We start from the raw sequence: 19,242 nt of genomic DNA, 5'->3' as shown, positions 1-19,242 counted from the left end.
ATTCAATGACTAAAAAGCTACCTTATCATAAACACACAAAATAATTATCACTAGAGAGAATTAATAGATAAAAAATATGATCAAATAACAAGCACACTCAAAATTTATATATATACAACCAATTGAGCATTTTTTTTTCATTTTCTATAATCCTTGGCCAGCTTTCCCTCTCATACATGAAAGAAAAATATACACAAAATCTTATCAAATCATACAAGACCACATAAATATACGCCACATACAGTTAACCCCTTCAGTAGCATGACGTGTTGCCATATTCCTTCTGGTGACTATTTGGTGACATTATACAGCTTCAGAAACTCATGTGGGGGGTTAAAATGGTGAAGACTGTGGCCATTAATCTTCTGACCTCCATAGACCTTTACTAATGTCAATAAAATGGTCTAATGGTACACAAATCTCAAGGTAAAAATGTGTCCCAGTACTGAAACGATTAAAATAGTGAAGACTGTGGCCATTAATCCTCTGACCTCCATAGACCCTTACTAATGTCAATAAATGGTCTAATGGTACACAAATCTCAAGGTACAAAGGTGTTCCAGTACTGAAGGGGTTAAAATGAGAAAAGACAGGTAATACAAGAAAGTTACTGAATATAAAACCTTTGTAGAAAAAAAAAGTGTGTGTGTGTGTGTGTGTGTGTGTGTGTGTGTGTGTGTGTGTGTGTGTGTGTGTGTGAAAACTAAAAGGCAAAATAGAGAGAAAGAAAGAGTAAATATAGAAGAATTGCACTGAAGAAAAACATAAATGAATGAAAATAAAAACAAACAGACAAATGAGAAACAAAAACAAAAACAACAAACACATAACAAATAAAACACAAAAAAAAAAAAAAAAAAGAAAATAAAGAATAAAGACAGAGAAATTGCACTGAAGGGAGAATAAACAAATAAAAAATGATAAAAAAACAAACAAAATGAGAAACAAAAGAAAAACAAACACGAAAACAATTAAATATGAGAAAAACAAACACATAAACAAAACAAAACAATGAACATCAATATTAAGACAAACTGAACTGGAATAAAGTCAAACAAAATGACTTCATAAACTTAGGAATTAAAAAATAAATAAATAAAAAAAAAGAAAATGCATTAATAGAAATAATAGTTTGTTGAGGCAATTAATAACAGTTTAGTTGATTAATTAGTGAAAGTGCGCTCTCTCTCTCTCTCTCTCTCTCTCTCTCTCTCTCTCTCTCTCTCTCTCTCTTGCGACACCCAAACTCTCTCTCTCTCTCTCTCTCTCTCTCTCTCTCTCTCTCTGCGACACCAAACTCTCTCTCTCTCTCTCTCTCTCTCTCTCTCTCTCTCTCTCTCTCTCTCTCTCTCTCTCTCTCTCTTTCTCTCTACTTCAACCTCACCTCTCCCTCTCTCCCTCTCCCCCTCTCACCTCTCCTTCTCACTTATGGTGTCCGCCAAGCCCGCGAAAGAGGGACATGACGGAGGCGGCGGCGGAGGAGACCAATCCCCCCGGCCCCGCCCCGCCCACCGCTCCGCCCATGGCCTGACTGTACAGCGTGGTGGAGGCGAGGGTGGAGTGGGCTTGTAGTGTGGGCATGGGCGGGGTCTCAAGCATGGGGAGATGGGGAACCTGTGGGTGATGGGCGGGGTTTGGTTAGGTGTGTGTGTGTGTGTGTGTGTGTGTGTGTGTGTGTGTGTGTGTGTGTGTGTGTGTGTGTGTGTGTGTGTGTGTGTGTGTGTGTGTGTTAATTTATGGTGAGTGTCTCTCTCTCTCTCTCTCTCTCTCTCTCTCTCTCTCTCTCTCCCTCCCTTCCTCTCCCCCTCGCTCTCCCTTTCTTTCTCTTTCTCTTATCTCCTCCCTCTCCCTCTTCATCCCCCCTTTTTCTCCCCCTCTCTTTCCTTCCCCACATTCACCCTCCCTCCTCCCTTTCTCTTACCCATCGCTCTCCCACCCTTCCCCACCTCTCACCTCCTCACCCTCCCCCACTCTTCCCCTCCTCTCCCTCACCTCTTCTCCCCCTCACCCTCTCCCTCTCACCGTCTCCCACTCCGCTGATAGTGTGTCGGTGTCCTCTTCATCCTCTGAGTCGGTATCGTCCCCCTCTCCCTCCTCCAGGCTCTCCACCAGCACCGGGGGCACCTCAAAGCTGCCCTGTCTGGGGGGGGGAGGGAAGGGGTCAGGTGGTGGTGGTGGTGGTGGTGGTGGTTGTTGTTGTTCTTGGTGTTTTAGTATTTTTTTTTTTCGTGTGTTTTAGTTGTTGTTGTTGTTGTTGTTGTTGTTGTGTGTGTTCTATGTGATAATTTAGTCTCCTTTTTCGTTCTTTCATTCTCTCTCTCTCTCTCTCTCTCTCTCTCTCTCTCTCTCTCTCTTCCCGAATAAACACATAATAATAATAATAATAATAATAATAATAATAATAATAATAATAATAACAACAACAACAACAACAACAACAACAACAACAACAACAACAACAATAATGAGAACAAAAAACAACAACAAATAACAATAACACACTGAACACAATAATAATAAAACGAAGAAAAATAATAACACACACACACACACACACACACACACACACACACACACACACACACACACACACACTGCCCAGATCAGCCACGGTGGTGTCGAGGAGGGCGAGCACGTTGGCCACGGTGTGTTTGGGTCTAAGCAGGGCGGGCGGCACACCTTGACTCAGGCACAGGTACAGAGTGTTGGCGTTCAGCTGGGACACGCGCCGGGCAAACTGCTGCTCGTTCAACTCACCCTTGCAGAAGTCACTGGGGGAGGGGACAGTGTGCTGGGTTAGGTGGGGTTGAGTTTGGGTTGGGTTAGGTTAGGTTAGGTTGGGCTGGGTCATGGATTGGTTGGGTTAGGTTGGGTTTGGTTAGGTGGTGGTGGTGGTGGTGGTGGTGGTGGTGGTGGTGGTAGGAATGATGAGGTTTGGGGTGTGTGATAGGTTAGGTTAGGTTTGGCTGTGTGTGTGTGTGTGTGTGTGTGTGTGTGTGTGTGTGTGTGTGTGTGTGTGTGTGTGTGTGTGTGTGTGTGTGTGTATCAGTATCAGATCTGTTGGTAGGATACAATTTAAGCACTCTCTCTCTCTCTCTCTCTCTCTCTCTCTCTCTCTCTCTCTCTCTCTCTCTCACCTGTAGCAGAGTTTCTTGGGCAGGGTGGCGTCCAGGTAGAAGGCCAGCACACTAACGAGCTGCGCCAGGTAGGTCAGGCCGGCACAGATATTGAAGCCTCCGCCCTTCTCCTCTTTGGCGCCCCCCTCCTCCCCCTCCCCACTACCCAGGCTCAGGACGGCTGCGGGGGAGGGACGGGGGCGAGATAAAAATGATGATGATGATGGTGGTGCTGGTAGTGGGGGTGGTGGTGGTGATACAATTCCTTTCAAATCCTACAAAACACCCTTCTATCATACCTAATCCCCTTAAAACACACTGAATCCTTTAAAAACATACATCCAATACGAGTAGCATTAAAAAACCTAAAAAATACACGTAATTCCTTTTAAAACAAACTCAATCCTATAGAACATTTTTAAAAACATAGAAATCTTTAAAAACACACCAAACCCTTTAAAATCACATCCAGAATCCTTTAAAACACAAACAGTCCTTTAATAAAACACATAACACTTAGTAATACAAGTAACCTCTCTAGATACACACGTAATCTTTTAAAAATACACCCAATCCTTTCCAAATACACCCAGTCCTTTAAAAACATACCCAATCCTTTAAAAACATACCCAATACCTTTTCAAACACACCCAAACTCTTTAAAACATAACGAATCCTTTACAAACTCACCCGAACCCTTACAAATGCACCCAAATCTTTTACAAACACACCCAATCCTTTATAAACACACGAAATACCTTTAAAACACACCCTAATCCTTTAAAACACCCACAATGATTTCTAAAACATATCTAAACCCTTAAAAACACACCCAATCCCTTTAAAACAAATCCAATATTTTTACAAACACCCAAACCCTTTAAAGCACACCCAATCTAATTAAAAGCACACGAAGCCCTTTTTAAAACACGTAATCTTTTAAAAACCAACCCAATCCCTTTATAAACACACCCAATCTCATAAAAAAAAACACAAAACTCCTTATAAAACACGTAATCCTTTAAAAACAAACCTAATCCCTTTACAAACACACCCAATCCTTTAAAACTCACCCAGGTTGTAGGCGCTGTAGTCTCCGGAGCCCGGCAGAAGAGGTTCCACTATCCTGTACTGCGTTTCGTGGGAGGCGTCAGTGTAAACCCACCGCCCTCTCACGTAGGTGGTCTGGGAAGCCTCAGCCAGCGCCCACGCCGTGCTGGAAGGGTCACTGTCACTGCTGCAGAGAGAAAGAGGAAGTAAAAAGAATTGTAGAGTGAATCCTTTACAAGACGAGTTTTAAAGGGTCTAGCTAAAGTGACACTGGTATTTTAATCCCTTCAGCACTGGGACGCGTTTTTACCTTGATTTTTGAGTGTGACTGGACCAATTTATTTGCATTAGGAAGGGTCGATGGAGGTGAAAAGATTAATGGCCACAGTTTTCACTATTCTAATCCCTACATATGTTTCTGCAGCTGTTTCAAATCGACAAATAGTAACCACACTGAATATGAAAACGCGTCCTGGTACTGAAGGGGTTAAGGTTATAATTTTTAAGGTTTCAGTGGTAGATTAACATGATTTCCCCATTACTAACTGGAGAAACATCCTTTTACGGGTTTAAGTGACATGACAAGGGTGACTCATGTTTTATTAACAAAAGAAACACTTATAAAAGGTTCTAGTAGTCAGGTTGGTGACACGAGTTTCTAAGGAAGATTTTAAAGATTCTAGTGACAGACTGACATGATTTCAACATTACCAACAGGAGAGGCACTCTTTTAAAAGCCTCTATAGTGTGTTCCAAGGATTTTCTACTAAGATATTTGAAAGATACGCATAGGATAAGAAACACGAGCATATTTAGAGATGTCCTAGAGAGGCACTCTTTTAAAAGCCTCTAGTTTGTTCCAAGGATTTTCTACTAGGATATTTGAAGGATACGCATAGGATAAGAAGGACAAGCGTGTTTAGAGATGCCCTAAAAACAGACCTCCTAGGCGGCTTGATCTCAGTGATGGGAAGATGTAACGATTGACTTCCTGCAAACTCCACCGCACTATTGTCTTGAGTCGAACCTCGCTCTGTTGGGCCTGCTTCCTCTTCTCCTCGATCTATGTGAGAGAGAGAGAGAGAGAGAGAGAGAGAGAGAGAGAGAGAGAGAGAGAGAGAGAGAGAGAGAGAGAGAGAGAGAGAGGAGAGAGAGAGAGAGAGGAGAGGAGAGGAGAGAGAGGAGAGGAGAGGAAGGAAGGGAAGGGAAGGAAGGGAAGAGAGAGAGAGAGAGAGAGAGAGAGAGAGAGAGAGAGAGAGAGAGAGAGAGAGAGAGAGAGAGAGAGAGAGAGAGAGAGAGAGAGAGAGAGAGAAACAATTACACATATAAAATTTTTCGCTATTTACCATTTCAAAACAAAACAAAAATTACCACAGAGAGAGAGAGAGAGAGAGAGAGAGAGAGAGAGAGAGAGAGAGAGAGAGAGAGAGAGCGCCTACACACCACACACTCCCTCACCTTCTCCTTGCTGTACTGTTCCAAAATAGTCTTCATCTTGGCGAGTCTTTGCTGGAAAATGGGCAACTGGACTTTCCTATCTGAGTTGTTTCTCTCGATCTCCTTGCTCTGGATCTTGACTGAGAGAGAGAGAGAGAGAGAGAGAGAGAGAGAGAGAGAGAGAGAGAGAGAGAGAGAGAGAGAGAGAGAGAGAGAGAGAGATTATCAGTTTTTCATATTACATTATTATTTCGATAATTTGTATGAGAGAGAGAGAGAGAGAGAGAGAGAGAGAGAGAGAGAGAGAGAGAGAGAGAGAGAGAGAGAGAGATGTTTTGTTCATAATTTACGAGAGAGAGAGAGAGAGAGAGAGAGAGAGAGAGAGAGAGAGAGAGAGAGAGAGAGAGAGAGAGAGAGAATTATTAGTTTTCATATATTTTGATGTTTTGTTCATAATTTACGAGAGAGAGAGAGAGAGAGAGAGAGAGAGAGAGAGAGAGAGAGAGAGAGAGAGAGAGAGAGAGAGAGAGAGAATTAGTAGCTTTAATCTCACTTTTTCTCACCCTCAACACAAAAATTACAATAAACGAGAGGGAGACAGGAAATTTTGAGACAATGTTGGGAGGCGAAAGAAAACGGGAACATTTAGGGCAACAGACGACGCACTAACAGGACAAAGGGAGGTGAATTTGCGAGACATACCTGGAAAAAGATAAATAAATGCATGAAAAAATATAAAATAAATAAAGTAAATAAAAGTTAAATAAAATGAAATGAAAACAAAAAAATAGAAATGAAAGCAGAACACGTGCACAATTGAGGGGAAAAAGGGGAAAAAGGGGGAAAAGGGGAAAACTATAGGAAAAGGAAAGGAAAAAAGGGGAAACGATTGGAAACGAGGGGAAAAGGTGGGGAAAGGGAGAAAAAGGGTAAACGAGGGAAAAAGGGAAAAAGGGGAAACGAGGGGAAAAGGAAAAGGGAAAAAGGGAAACAAGGGGAAAACGGGGGAAACGAGGGAAAAAAGGGGGAAAAGGGGAAACAAGGGAAAAAGGGGAAACAGGGAAGAAAAAGGGGAAGGGAAAAAAGGGGAGACGAGGGGAAAAAGGGAAAAACGAGGGGAAAAAATGAAAACGAGAGGAAGAAAGAGGAATACGAGGGGAAAAAAGAGGAAAACGAGGGGGAAAGGAAAACGAGGGCAAAAAGAGGAAAACGAGGGGGAAACGGGGATGGGAAAAAAGGGAAAAAGGGAGAAAAGGGAAGGGGAAATGAGAAAAAAACGGGAAACGAGGAAAAAAGTGGAAATTAAGAGAAAAAAAGGGGAAAAAAGGGGAAAAGACAAGAAAATAAGTGAATAAAACAAAATAAATAATAAAACAACATACCTTTAGTGAGGTTGTCCTTGGCGGCATCAAGGACAAGGTGAAGGAGGGCGATGCGACCCTTCACCTCCTCCGTCTTCTCCTTCTGCGGGAGGGAAGGAGTGAAGGAGTCAATACATGAATAAATAGATAGATAGATAGATAGATAGATAGATAGATAGATAGATAGAAAGAAAGAAAGAAAGACAGACAGATAGACAGATAGATAGATAGATAGATAGATAGAAAGGAAAAAGAGAAGAGAAAGAAAGAAAGAAAGACAGATAGAGAGATAGAAAGGAAAAAGAGAAAGAAAGAAAAAGAAAATACAGCAATGCTAAAAAACAAAGAAAAGAAAGGAATGAAGGAAGTGAAGAAGAAGAGAAATAAGAAGAGGACCACTAAATATAAATAACAATGACAGAGAAAAGAATAAAGGAATGAAGAAAGGAAGAAGAATAACAACAAAATAAAACAAGAATACATAAAAGCAAAAAAGAGAAGAAAGAACGAATGAAGGAAGTGAAGAAGAAGAAGAAGAGGAATAAGAAGACGGCGACTAAATATATAGATAACAGTGACACGGAGAAAAGAAAAAAAAGGAAGAAAGGAAGAACAATAAAACAGCAATACTAAAAAAAAGAGAAAAAGAAAAAGAAAACAAATGAAGGAAGTGAAAAAGAAGAGGAATAAGAAGAAGACCACTAAATATAGACAAGAGTGACGCAGAGTTAGCGGTAAAGTAACGAACAAGACATCCGGATCTGGACACACCTTGACTGACCTTTCCTAAAAACATTTCCCGTTAAAAAAAAAAAAATAACAATAATAATAATAATAATAATAATAATAATAATAAGAATAATAAGAAGAAAACGAACTATAATAACGTCCACGCGTAGGTTCGAATCCCACCACGTACAGCCTTAAAACACTTTGCCATTTGTGGAGTGGTTTAAAGTTAGCTACATGTCACCAGGATGCCCAGGTGGTTCCAGGTTCCAGGTGGTTACACTGAAGATGGGCTTGGGTGGTGATATGGGCCCTAATATGCCCACCACTATAAATGAAATTGCATGCGTCACTAATGGGTGGGTGAACAGCGCTTCTCACATATACTCTTCAAATATGCCTACAGGCGCTATAGGCCTTAATGTGAAGAAAAAAATAATAACAATAATAAAATAAAGTAAAAAAATAAAATAAAAAGATAACCAACTGACTGACGGACTGAATAAATTACTGACTGATTGATAAACTGAAAGACTGACTGACTAACTGATAAAACTGAATGACTGACTGACTCACTAACTAATTGACAGACTGACTCAAAAACTGACGAACTAACCAGCTGACCAATTGACTGACTGACTGACTGACTGACTGACCAACTGACCAACCGAACTGACTGACAGACTGACAAGCAAGGTGGAGGCTGGTGAGGTAACTGTCTAACTGGTGATTTGACTCATTCGTTGACTCAGTTACTTCTATCACCACTCACACCCCGACACTGACTCACCATCCTTTTCCCGTGTGTGTGTGTGTGTGTGTGTGTGTGTGTGTGTGTGTGTGTGTGTGTGTGTGTGTGTGTGTGTGTGTGTGTGTGTGTGTGTGTGTGTGTGGTAAGTTAGGTTACTAAGTAAGATAGACAGATAAAGATAGATGGATGGATGGATAGATAGATAGATAGATAGATAGAGAGAGAGAGAGAGAGAGAGAGAGAGAGAGAGAGAGAGAGAGAGAGAGAGAGAGAGAGAGAGAGAGAGAGAGAGAGAGAGAGAGAGAGAGAGAGAGAGAGCCACCGAAAAAAACATCCTACAATCCCTTTCCTGTTACAATGACGTGTAGTAGTAGTAGTAGTAGTAGTAGTAGTAGTAGTAGTAGTAGTAGTAGTAGTAGTAGTAGTAGTAGTAGTAGTGGTAGTAGTAGTAGTAATGAGTGATGTGACAACTTTTCTAACTTTCTTCCAATACATCAGCCTACTACTACTACTACTACTACTACTACTACTACTACTACTACTACTACTACTACTATCACCACCACCACCACAACATCAACAACAACACAATACAACTTTCTATGCTAATTATAATATGTTCTCTTCCTCTTCCTTTTGACGTCAGAGAGAGAGAGAGAGAGAGAGAGAGAGAGAGAGAGAGAGAGAGAGAGAGAGAGAGAGAGAGAGAGAGAGAGAGAGAGACTTCCTTTTTCTTCCTATTCCTAGATACCTTTCTCTCTCTCTCTCTCTCTCTCTCTCTCTCTCTGACGATATCCACCCTCCTTCCCCCTACTGTGTGTGTGTGTGTGTGTGTGTGTGTGTGTGTGTGTGTGTGTGTGTGTGTGTGTGTGTGTGTGTGTGTGCGTACCAGCAGCAGGTGTCTGGTTTCTGCCGTGTGAATCCTCTCCACTTCCTTCTGTAGGGCGTCTGTCTCCTGCCGCAGCCTCAGGTAACGCAGCCGCTTGTCCGCATACCTGGTGAGAGAGAAGGAGATGTGAGTGGTGGTGGTGGTGGTGGTGGTGGGTGGATAATGATGATAAGTAGAGGAGGAGGAGGAGGAGGAGGAGGAGGACAAGAAAGATGAGCTCAAATGAAAAAAAAAAAGATGGCAAAAGAAAAAAAAAACAATAGAAAATAAAGACGAATACCAAAACAACACAAACAAACAAACAAGCAAACAAACCCAACCAAAGCTAACCTGACCTAACCTAACAAAAAAGTAAACAAAACAAAACAAACACAAAAAAATCACCAAACGACACACTAGGTAACATTCCAAGGTCAACGGATCACGAGGAGGAGGAGGAGGAGGAGGAGGAGGAGGAGGAGGAGGAGGAGGAGGAGGAGGAGGAGGAGGAGGAGGAATAGAATATAAGCTTCCCGACACACACACACACACACACACACACACACACACACACACAGACTTCAGTTACTCTCGCGCAGCAGAAGAGACAGGACGTAACTCGACACGTCCTAGTAACGATGCTAAGGGTAGTGGTGGTGGTGGTGGCGGTGGCGGCGGCGGTGTTGGTGGAGGCGGGAAAGATATACTATCCCCCGAATTTAGACGACATAAGGGAGGACATTGCAATCAGAAGGTGTTTGAGGGACCCTACCTGTGTTCTGCCCTCACACCACAGAGCCAGGGAGAGGTGCAAGGTGGGTGTGTGGGTGTGTGTGCGTGTGTGTGTGTGTGTGTGTGTGTGTGTGTAGGTAGGTAGACTGTCAATGATGTTGTTGTTGTTGTTGTTGTTGTTGTTGTTGTAGTAGTAATGGTGGTAGTAGTAGTAGTAGTAGTAGTAGTAGTAGTAGTAGTAGTAGTAGTAGTAGTAGTAGTAGTAGTAGTAGTAGTAGTAGTAGTAGTAGTAGTAGAAGTAGTAGTAGTAGAAGTAGAAGTAGAAGTAGTAGTAGTAGTGTTGTGTAGCCTTCTACAGCAGCGTGTTAGGAATGTTAAAAAGTATCACTAGTAGTAAAAACGACTGACTCTCTCTCTCTCTCTCTCTCTCTCTCTCTCTCTCTCTCTCTCTCTCTCTCTCTCTCTCTCTCTCTGCAACGCAATAACACTGTGTCTTAAAACAAACATTTACACACACTGAACATTCTCTCTCTCTCTCTCTCTCTCTCTCTCTCTCTCTCTCTCTCTCGCAGGTTGACGGAGCGGCATTAGACATGGTGAACGAAATTATGGAAGAGACAGGAATGAAGATAACAACACGAACAGGAGGAGGAGGAGGAGGAGAAGGAAGCTGCAACAGGATGGCAGGGGAGGTGGTCTGGCCTGCCACGGGGGAGTGTGTGGCCCTCCTCACCCAGGGCCCGTGTCCCTTTGGCCAGTGGGTGAAGCTGCAGAAGAACACGTGTGAGTATTGTGGAAGAAGGAGGAGGAGGAGGAGGAAGGGATAAGTATGTGTGTGTGTGTGTGTGAGAGAGAGAGAGAGAGAGAGAGAGAGAGAGAGAGAGAGAGAGAGAGAGAGAGAGAGAGAGAGAGAGACATACCCGTTTACCTCCCAAAACACACACACACACACACACACACACACACACACACACACACACACACACACACACACACACACACACTCAACAACTCACGAATATTCAGTCAAACCAGTGTGCGTGTCTCAACCGTGCACACTGGGGGAAGGAGGAGGACGAGGCACGCCATTACTCGGAACAGGGCCGGGGTTGATGCTAAACGGCACCTGCTACCTCCCATCTCAGCTCCCTCCATCCATACGGTGCCCCAGGAACGAGAAGGCGGTGACAAATGAACACGGGGAGGTAGAATGTGATTGCAGACCCGGGTTTGTTTACTACGACGGTGACAACACGTGTTATGAACCTTACACACGTGGTCCCTGCCTGCCCGGATACGTCATTAGGGTAAGTAAGTCAAGGGGGAGTCGTGGTGTCTATATTTTACTTGCGTTTTTACCACAATAATTTTCTAAGGGCACAGAGAGAACTAGACGGGTTTTCAAGACAATTTCTCCTTTTAATTAACTAGAAATGTTGCCAATCCATCATCACCAGAGCCATAAAAATACTCTTAAAAACACAAGCCTTAATCTCTCAATACGACAAGTTCCCAAGGCCATACAGAGATGATTAGCAAAGTTTTCAATAGTTTCTCCTTTTAATAAATTAGAAATCTTGCTAATCTATCACTAGAGCCATAAAATACCCTTAAAAACACGAGATCTTTGGAAAGCAGTGATGCCTTCTCTCACTACAACAATTTTCCAAGGCACAGACACAACTAGTCGGGTTTTCAAGACAATTTCTCCTTTTAATAAACTAGAAATGTTGTCAATCCATCACCAGAACCATAAAAATAGCGTAAAAACACAACATCTTCAACTAAAGCAGTGATGGTGAGAGAACAAAGCGATTAAGAATAGGGTACAAGTTTTCATATTCCTCCTGGTGACTATTTGGTGATTCTATACAGCTTCAAAAACATTTGGGGGTCGGAATAGTAAAGAATCTGGCCATTTATTTTTCAACCTCCATAGACATTTCCCAATGCAAATAAAATGGTCTAATCACACCCAAAAATCAAGGTACTGAAGGGGTTAAATGGTTGGGTATGTGAAGAAGTGGTGTTTGTGTGGTATTGTGGTGTTGTGGTGTGTGTGTAAGTCTTTGCCAAAATACATGAGTTCGCATCTGTATGTGTGTGTGTGTGTGTGTGTGTGTGTGTAATTCACCTCGGTCTCCTGCTGGTCACCCAGCCAATCTTCCCCATTACGGAGCGAGCTCAGAGCTCATAGACCGATCTTCGGGTAGGACTGAGACCACAACACACTCCACACACACCGGGAAAGCGAGGCCACAACCCCTCCAGTTACATCCCGTACCTATTTACTGCTAGGTGAACAGGGGCTACACATTAAGAGCCGCGCCCATTTGCCTCGCCGCGCCGGGACTCGAACCCGGCCCTCTCGTTTGTGAGGCGAGCGTGCTAACCACTACACTACGCGGTGTGTGTGTGTGTGTGTGTGTGTGTGTGTGTGTGTGTGTGTGTGTGTGTGTGTGTGGTTAGGTTAGGTTAGGTTAGGTTAAGTTAGGTTTGATTTAGTTAGGTTAGAGTAGGTCAGGAGAGGATAGGATAGGTTAGGTTAGGGTAGGGTAGGGTAGGTTAGGTTACAAATAAAGAAGTGATGAAAGTTGTACTACAAGGATTTAAAAAGGATGTGTTGTAAGGCTTTGCTGTTCCACCACGAGTGTATACAAAGGTCACACAGATTAAAAAGCTTGGTTCTCGGTGTGTTTTTCCTGTTAGTGGTGTAGGAGTGGTGTTAATCTCTCACTACGACTGTTTTCCAAGGCCACAGAGATGATTAGCAGGGTTATCATGAGTGTTTCTTCAGTTAAAGATGAAATATTCTTACTTCGTCACTAAAACCGCAAAAATAACCTTAAAAAACGCTCTGCTCTCTCACCACGACTGTTCTCCAAGGCCACAGGGATCATTAGCCGGGTTCGTGAGTGTGTCCCCTGCTGAAGATGAAATGTTGTTAATCTGTCACTATAAACCAGACAACTTATTTAAAACGTGTCTAACTTCAACTAGAGCCTTTTGAATATAATGCAGGTGTTACAAAATGGAGTGAGTTTCCCATGATAACGGATGCTCTCTCTCTCTCTCTCTCTCTCTCTCTCTCTCTCTCTCTCTCTCTCTCTCTCTCAGCTTTCTCCTATCCCTTCCACCTCAGTCTCTCTTATCTCACTTTGTTTCACCCCATCCTTATTACCTCTTCCTTTTCTACCACATCCTTCCCCCCCATCTCTCCCCTCACCCGTCCACCTGGCCTCCCCCCCCGACCCGTCACGCGAGCCTCCGCCACGCACACTTTCACCAATCATTGAATTGTTAGTCTTATGAAGCTCTTATCGTTATCTTTATCTCTGTAATGGCCATATGCTTTTTAGAAGGCATGTGTGTGTGTGTGTGTGTGTGTGTGTGTGTGTGTGTGTGTGTGTGTGTGTGTGTGTGTGTGTGTGTGTGTGTGTGTGTGTGTGTGTGTGTGTGTGTGTGAGTGACGCATTTCCATATTCATTCTAGTGACTATTTGGTGATTTTATGCAGCTTCATAAACTTAAATAGCGAATCAAAATAGTGAAGACTGTGGTTATTTAGCTTCTGACCTCCATAGACCCTCCTAATATCGAGAAAATGGTCTAATTCGTGCAGAAATCTTAAGGTAAAAATGTGTCCCAGTACGGAAGGGGTTAGAATAGTGAAGAATGTGGCCATTAATCTTCTGACTTCCATATACCATTCCAAATATCGAGAAAATAGTCTAATCGTACGCAAATCTCAAGGTAAAAATGTGTCCTAGTACTGAAGAGGCTAATCTTAATAAACCTAATCTTAAAAAACCCTAATCTCACCCTAACACTAATCCTATAACTTCAATCCCACAGGTAGAGGACTCAAACTCAAGCGGGCGTGCTAGATGCTTTCCTAACGAGTGCCCGGAGGAAGGCATGGTGGTTATGAATTCCTCCTGTCACGCCTTGAACACACGCTCCAGCTCACATGACACCTGCTATCCTATTGGCGCGACGGGTCCGTGTGATGCTGGCACGATCATAATCGACACAAGCCTCTCAATGCCTATTTGCCTAACCACACATAGCATCTTCAGTGACGCCGTCCTGAGGTGTCCGAGAGGCAGCAGACGGGATCTCTCTGGGAGGTGTAGAACTGTATTTGACCGGTTTCTCTCTAATATTCCGGTGTTTAGTACTGCAAGACCTGGTGGCGCGTCTGTGTGTCCACCTGAGTTCTTCTTTGCTGCCGGAACGTGTTTAAGGAAAGTTATTTGAGTGTTTGTGGGATTGTAAAGTGTTAGTGGTGGTGTTTGTGTAAGTTTGTTGTGTTTGGGTGTGTTTTGGTGCTGGTGGGGTTGTGGGTTGTTTGTGGGTGTTTGTTGAGGTTTGTGACGGTTGTGGGTTGCTTGTGTGGTGTTTATGTGGTGTTTGGGTGTGTTTTGGTGTTGATGAAGAGTTCTGGAGTGTTTCTGGGGTGTTTGTGAGGTGTTTGTGAAGGTTTGTGGGTTGTGGGGATTGTAGTGGTGTTTGTAGAGGTGCAGTGGGAGTGTTTTGGTGTTTGTAGAGGTATAGTGGTGTGGTAAGGTGTTGTGAGTTGTTTGTGGGTGTTTGAGTTTGTAGAGGGTGTTTGGGGGTTTAATGGCGTTTGTGGAGGTGTAGTGGTGTTTGTGGAGGTGTAGTGGTGTTTGTGGAGGTGTAGTGGGTGTTGTTTGAGGGTGTTTGAGAGGGGTGATGAGTTTGCTGTGGGTGTTTGTGGAGGTGTAGTGGTGTCTGGACAGGTGTAGTGGTGTTTGTCGGGTGTAGTGGGTGTTTGAGTGGGTGTTTGAGTGGGGGACATGAGTTTTTCGTGGGTGTAGCGGCTATTTCCACAAAGCGACTGCCAACGTTCTGCGACAAGGAAGAACAGCTATGCAGGAAACACAACCCCCACCCCCCCCACACGCTCCCACCACCCTCACCCACCACCCCACTCACACCCCCTTCCCCCAGACCCACTATCCACTCACCCATTCACCCCCCATGCATTCTCTTCCCACACTCACTCACCCACTCATACCCCCTTCCCCATACTCCCCAGCCACCCACCATTCACCCACACCCTCCCCGTCTACACCTTCCACCCACCACCTACCCACACCCCTCTTCCCTACCTCTCCCCTCTTTAAACTTCAATAAAATGCATAATTATCGTATTATAATGATCTATTGTTGTACAGAGAGAGAGAGAGAGAGAGAGAGAGAGAGAGAGAGAGAGAGAGAGAGAGAGAGAGAGAGAGAGAGAAAGAAAGAAAGAAAGAAAGAAAGAAAGAGAGAGAGAGAGAGAGAGAGAGAGAGAGAGAGAGAGAGAGAGAGAGAGAGAGAGAGAGAGAGAGAGAGAGAGAGAGAGAGAGAGAGAGAGAGAGAGAGTGTGTGTGTGTGTGTGTGTGTGTGTGTGTGTGTGTGTGTGTGTGTGTGTGTGTGTGTGTGTTTATATATATATACAAAATAAATGTGTTTTTAGTATTATGCATTTGTTTGTTTTTTGTTTTTTTCCTGTAATGTTTATTTGTATATTTATTTTTAACATTTGTTTCTCTCTCTCTCTCTCTCTCTCTCTCTCTCTCTCTCTCTCTCTCTATGACCTTTACCTTCCCTACACCCAAACAATTTCTTCCTTACCTCTCCAACACAGACACACACACACACACACACACACACACACACACACACACACACACACACACACACAACCTGTTTTTCCTGTGTGAAAAATGAAGTGTGATCATAACTCTCTTTTTTCTGTGTGTGTGTGTGTGTGTGTGTGTGTGTGTGTGTGTGTGTGTGTGTGTGTGTGTGTGTGTGTGTGTGTGTGTGTGTGTGTCATGATAAGCATCTTTCTCTTACATCCTCCTCCTCTTCCTCTTCCTCTTTCTCTTCTTTTCAATATACATTCTTCTCCTTCTCTTTCTCTTGCTACATATAATTTGTGTCTTCCTCCTCCTCCTCCTCCTCCTCTTTCTTCATTCTCTTCTTCCTATTATACATCCTTCTCTTTCTCTTTCTCTTGGTATATATGATTAATTCCTCCTCCTCCTCCTCCTCCTCCTCTTTCTCTTCTTAGTTCCTGCACAGAAATATTCTCCTACTTCTTCTTCCTCCTCCATATAAATTTCTCACCACCACCACCACCACCACCACCACCACCTCCTCCTCCTCCTCCTCCTCCTCCTTAAACCCCTCTTCCTAGAAACACACACACCCACACACACACACACACACACACACACACACACACACACACACATTCCCAAGGCTGGACAGGTAACAAGATACAGATAGGAGGGAAAAAATCAAGGTAGGTAATGATGGGAAAATATAAATGACTCTCTGACCAACGACAAAGGAAGAGGAGGAGGAGGAGGAGGAGGAGGAGGAGGAGGAGGAGGAGGATAAGTATGGGAAGGAGAAAGGGATGAAAATAAGTAAGGTGGGATGGAGAGAAGAAGAGGAGGAGGAGGAGGAGGAGGAGGAGGAGGAAGGAGGGAAGGAGGGAGGAGGAGAGAGAGAGAGAGAGAGAGAGAGAGAGAGAGAGAGAGAGAGAGAGAGAGAGAGAGAGAGAGAGAGAGAGAGAGAGAGAGAGAGAGAGAGAGAGAGCAGTGCTAATAGAAATTCTTATCTTTTATCTGTCACTCCTTCCTCACACACACACACACACACACACACACACACACACACACACACACATATCCTGCCACCATATAGTAAAACATTTCAAACATTTTCCCAGCAAACACTACAACATTTTCAGTCTCTCACCAACACAGACACACACAACATTTCTCCTCAAATCTCTCACATACACAAACCTAACACAAAATTGTACTCTGGCCCAGAAAATTAACAAGACTGATAATTAACAAGCTAAGGTCGTTTTATTGCTAATTACTTCAATGTGTAGCAAATTATAAAGTCTTAATATTATTTTTTGGGTCCTGGAAATTTATCTTACTTTAATCTGACTAAATCTAACCTACTTAACCTAACCTAACCTAATCTGACCAAATCTAACCTAACTTAACCTAACCTAACCTAATCTGACCAAATCTAACCTACTTAACCTAACCTAACCTAACCTGACCAAATCTAACCTAACCTAACTTAACCTAACCTTACCTGTACCTTACCTTACCTAACCTAACCTAACTTAACCTAACCTTACCTAACCTTACCTAACCTCACTACCCCTAACTAATGTAAACTAAACCCAAGTAAACCCTGAATTTTGGATAACTCTTATGACCTTTAAGTGAACTGGCAACCAAGTGGACCTTTTTTTTTTTTCCTTTTTTTGTTGCTCTTGGCCAGTTGCCCTCCTGCATAAAAAATAATAAACTTAAGCTATTCTAACCATCCTAACTTAACCTAACCTAACCTAACTTAACTTAACCTAACCTAACCTATCCTAACCTAATCAAACTAACTTAGCCCAGACCTAATCTATCCTAACTAAATCCAATTTTTTTACCTAATTTAACCTAACTTAGCCCAACTAACCTAGCCCAACCTAACTGACCTAACTAAATTCAACTTTTAACCTAACCTAACCTAACTAAATCAAACATAATCTAATCTAACCTCACTGAACCCAACAAAAACATAACTAAACCTCACTGAACTATGTAAACCTAAGTGAACCAAACCTAGGCTAACTGTTCTAACTTAACCTAAGCAAACTAACTTTAACCAAACCTTACCTAACCTAACTAAATCAAACTTTTAACCTCACTAAACTTAACTAAACCAAATTAAAGAAATATCCTAACCTAACCAAACTAACTACACTTCAACCTAACCTAACTAAATTCAACTTTAACCTAATCTAACTTCACTGAACCTAACTAAACTCCCCCCAAAAAAATAACTAACCAAACCTAACCTAATGAATTCCAAGTTTCAACCTAACCTAACCTCACCCAACCCAACCCAACCTCACTGAACCTAACTAAACCCAATTAAACACCTAACCTCACTTATATATCCTAAATTCAACCTAACTTACCCTAACTTAACCTCACTGAACCCCAAAATAAACCTCAGCAAACCTAACCTAACCTAACTAAGCCTATTCTAACCTAAACTAACTTAACCCAAGTCACTCCCGCCCTCCTTAACCTTGCACCAGCTATCACTAGTGACCCTGGGAGGCCAACACTCATCTTTCAAGGTGCTGATAAGGAGAGAAGGAAAGGTTGGGTGGTGGTGGTGGTGGTGGTGGTGGTGGTGGTGGTGGTGGTGAGGGGGAGGAGGAGGACAATCAGAAAAAAATGATGTAACAGAATAGGAAAAGGAGAAAGAGGATAAAAAGACTGTGAAAGGGAGGAAGAATGGATGAATGAATGAATGAAGGAAGGAAGGAAGGAAGGGAAGAAGGAGGGGAAGAAAGAAGGAATGAAGGAAGGAAAGAATAAAGGAAGGAATGAAGGAAAAAAAGACAAGAAAATGAGGAAGAACAATATGAAAAATATATATATAATAAAATGAAGGAAAGAAAAACAAGAGAGGAAAAGAGACAAAGAACAAGAAAAAGAGCAAGAAAAAATAATAAACAAATAAACGATAAGGAAAAAAAAAAAATATATATGAATCAAAAGCAAAAACAAACAAAACAACACACAACATAAAGACACAAACGAAAGAATACAATAACAAACAACAAACCACATCAACAAAACAAAACAAGACCATAAACAAGGAAGACAAGAAGAAAAACAAACTGTAAACAAAGACGCAGTACCGCTCTCACTCCCTCTCCCTCTCTCTCACTCTCACCTCTCCGGCAGTCGCATTCTGGAGTGATAGAAGGTTCCATTTCTGACACACTCCTTGCAGTAATACGCCCTGCTTCTCTGGTTACACAGGGGACACCTCTCCACTACACCAGGACTCACCACTGTCGCCATCTTCACAACAATAACAACAACATTCGTGCTTCTCTATTCTCTGTTTCTCTCCGTCTCTCTCTCTGGCCCGCAGGGACTTTCTCTCTCTTCAACGGGGTATCTTTTCTGTGGTTTTTGTTATTTCCCTATTTTTCGTGTTTGTTTTGGGTTTTTGTTGTTCTTTCTTGTGTATTTTTTCCTTTTTGAGTTTTTTCTAGTGTGTGTTGTTCTATATTTTTTGTTTTGTCTTCTTTGTTGTACCTTCTCCCGTGTTTTCTGTTCTCATTTCATTTCCT

The 19,242-nt window shown here is 42.7% G+C and overlaps 2 protein-coding genes and 1 long non-coding RNA gene across 4 annotated transcripts in view; 2 read left to right on the top strand and 1 right to left on the bottom strand.

Annotated features, from left to right (window-relative positions):
• Window positions 1-1,671, top strand: part of LOC123518298 — a 9,354-nt gene extending 7,683 nt beyond the window's left edge. Inside the window, exons 1-2 of one of the 2 annotated variants that reach the window (XR_006678743.1) lie at window positions 550-696; window positions 1,643-1,671. This is a non-coding gene — a long non-coding RNA (uncharacterized LOC123518298). Of the gene's footprint in view, window positions 1-549; window positions 697-1,642 lie in introns of those variants that run through there. The other variant, XR_006678745.1, reaches the window with a different exon arrangement.
• LOC123518281 (beclin 1-associated autophagy-related key regulator-like) lies at window positions 1,322-19,052 on the bottom strand. Its single transcript, XM_045279016.1, is given in 11 exon segments — window positions 1,322-1,614; window positions 2,023-2,143; window positions 2,598-2,771; window positions 3,138-3,297; window positions 4,190-4,353; window positions 5,109-5,133; window positions 5,136-5,229; window positions 5,625-5,743; window positions 6,986-7,067; window positions 9,334-9,439; window positions 18,837-19,052. Coding segments are annotated over 11 exon segments (1,368 nt in total). The 5' UTR covers window positions 18,968-19,052; the 3' UTR covers window positions 1,322-1,422.
• Window positions 9,889-15,294, top strand: LOC123518290. The gene is made up of 4 exons (XM_045279028.1): window positions 9,889-10,127; window positions 10,617-10,827; window positions 11,071-11,351; window positions 13,899-15,294. The coding sequence occupies exons 1-4, from the start codon at window positions 9,951-9,953 to the stop codon at window positions 14,301-14,303; spliced, it is 1,074 nt and encodes a 357-aa protein (XP_045134963.1). The 5' UTR covers window positions 9,889-9,950; the 3' UTR covers window positions 14,304-15,294.
• Window positions 19,053-19,242: the final 190 nt, after the last annotated feature.

Source organism: Portunus trituberculatus, chromosome 6 (assembly GCF_017591435.1).
Source record: "Portunus trituberculatus isolate SZX2019 chromosome 6, ASM1759143v1, whole genome shotgun sequence".
NCBI classification, from domain to species: Eukaryota; Metazoa; Arthropoda; class Malacostraca; order Decapoda; family Portunidae; genus Portunus; species Portunus trituberculatus.
This window is presented reverse-complemented; position numbering and strand designations above follow the sequence as displayed.

Bases quoted from the DNA above. Each gene is read 5' to 3' on its own strand.
- LOC123518290 (XM_045279028.1), top strand. From the start codon at position 9,951: ATGCTAAGGGTAGTGGTGGTGGTGGTGGCGGTGGCGGCGGCGGTGTTG. The intron at 10,128-10,616 runs GTGGGTGTGTGG...TCTCTCTCGCAG, and splicing joins GAGCCAGGGAGAGGTGCAAG to GTTGACGGAGCGGCATTAGA. The intron at 11,352-13,898 runs GTAAGTAAGTCA...TCAATCCCACAG, and splicing joins TGCCCGGATACGTCATTAGG to GTAGAGGACTCAAACTCAAG.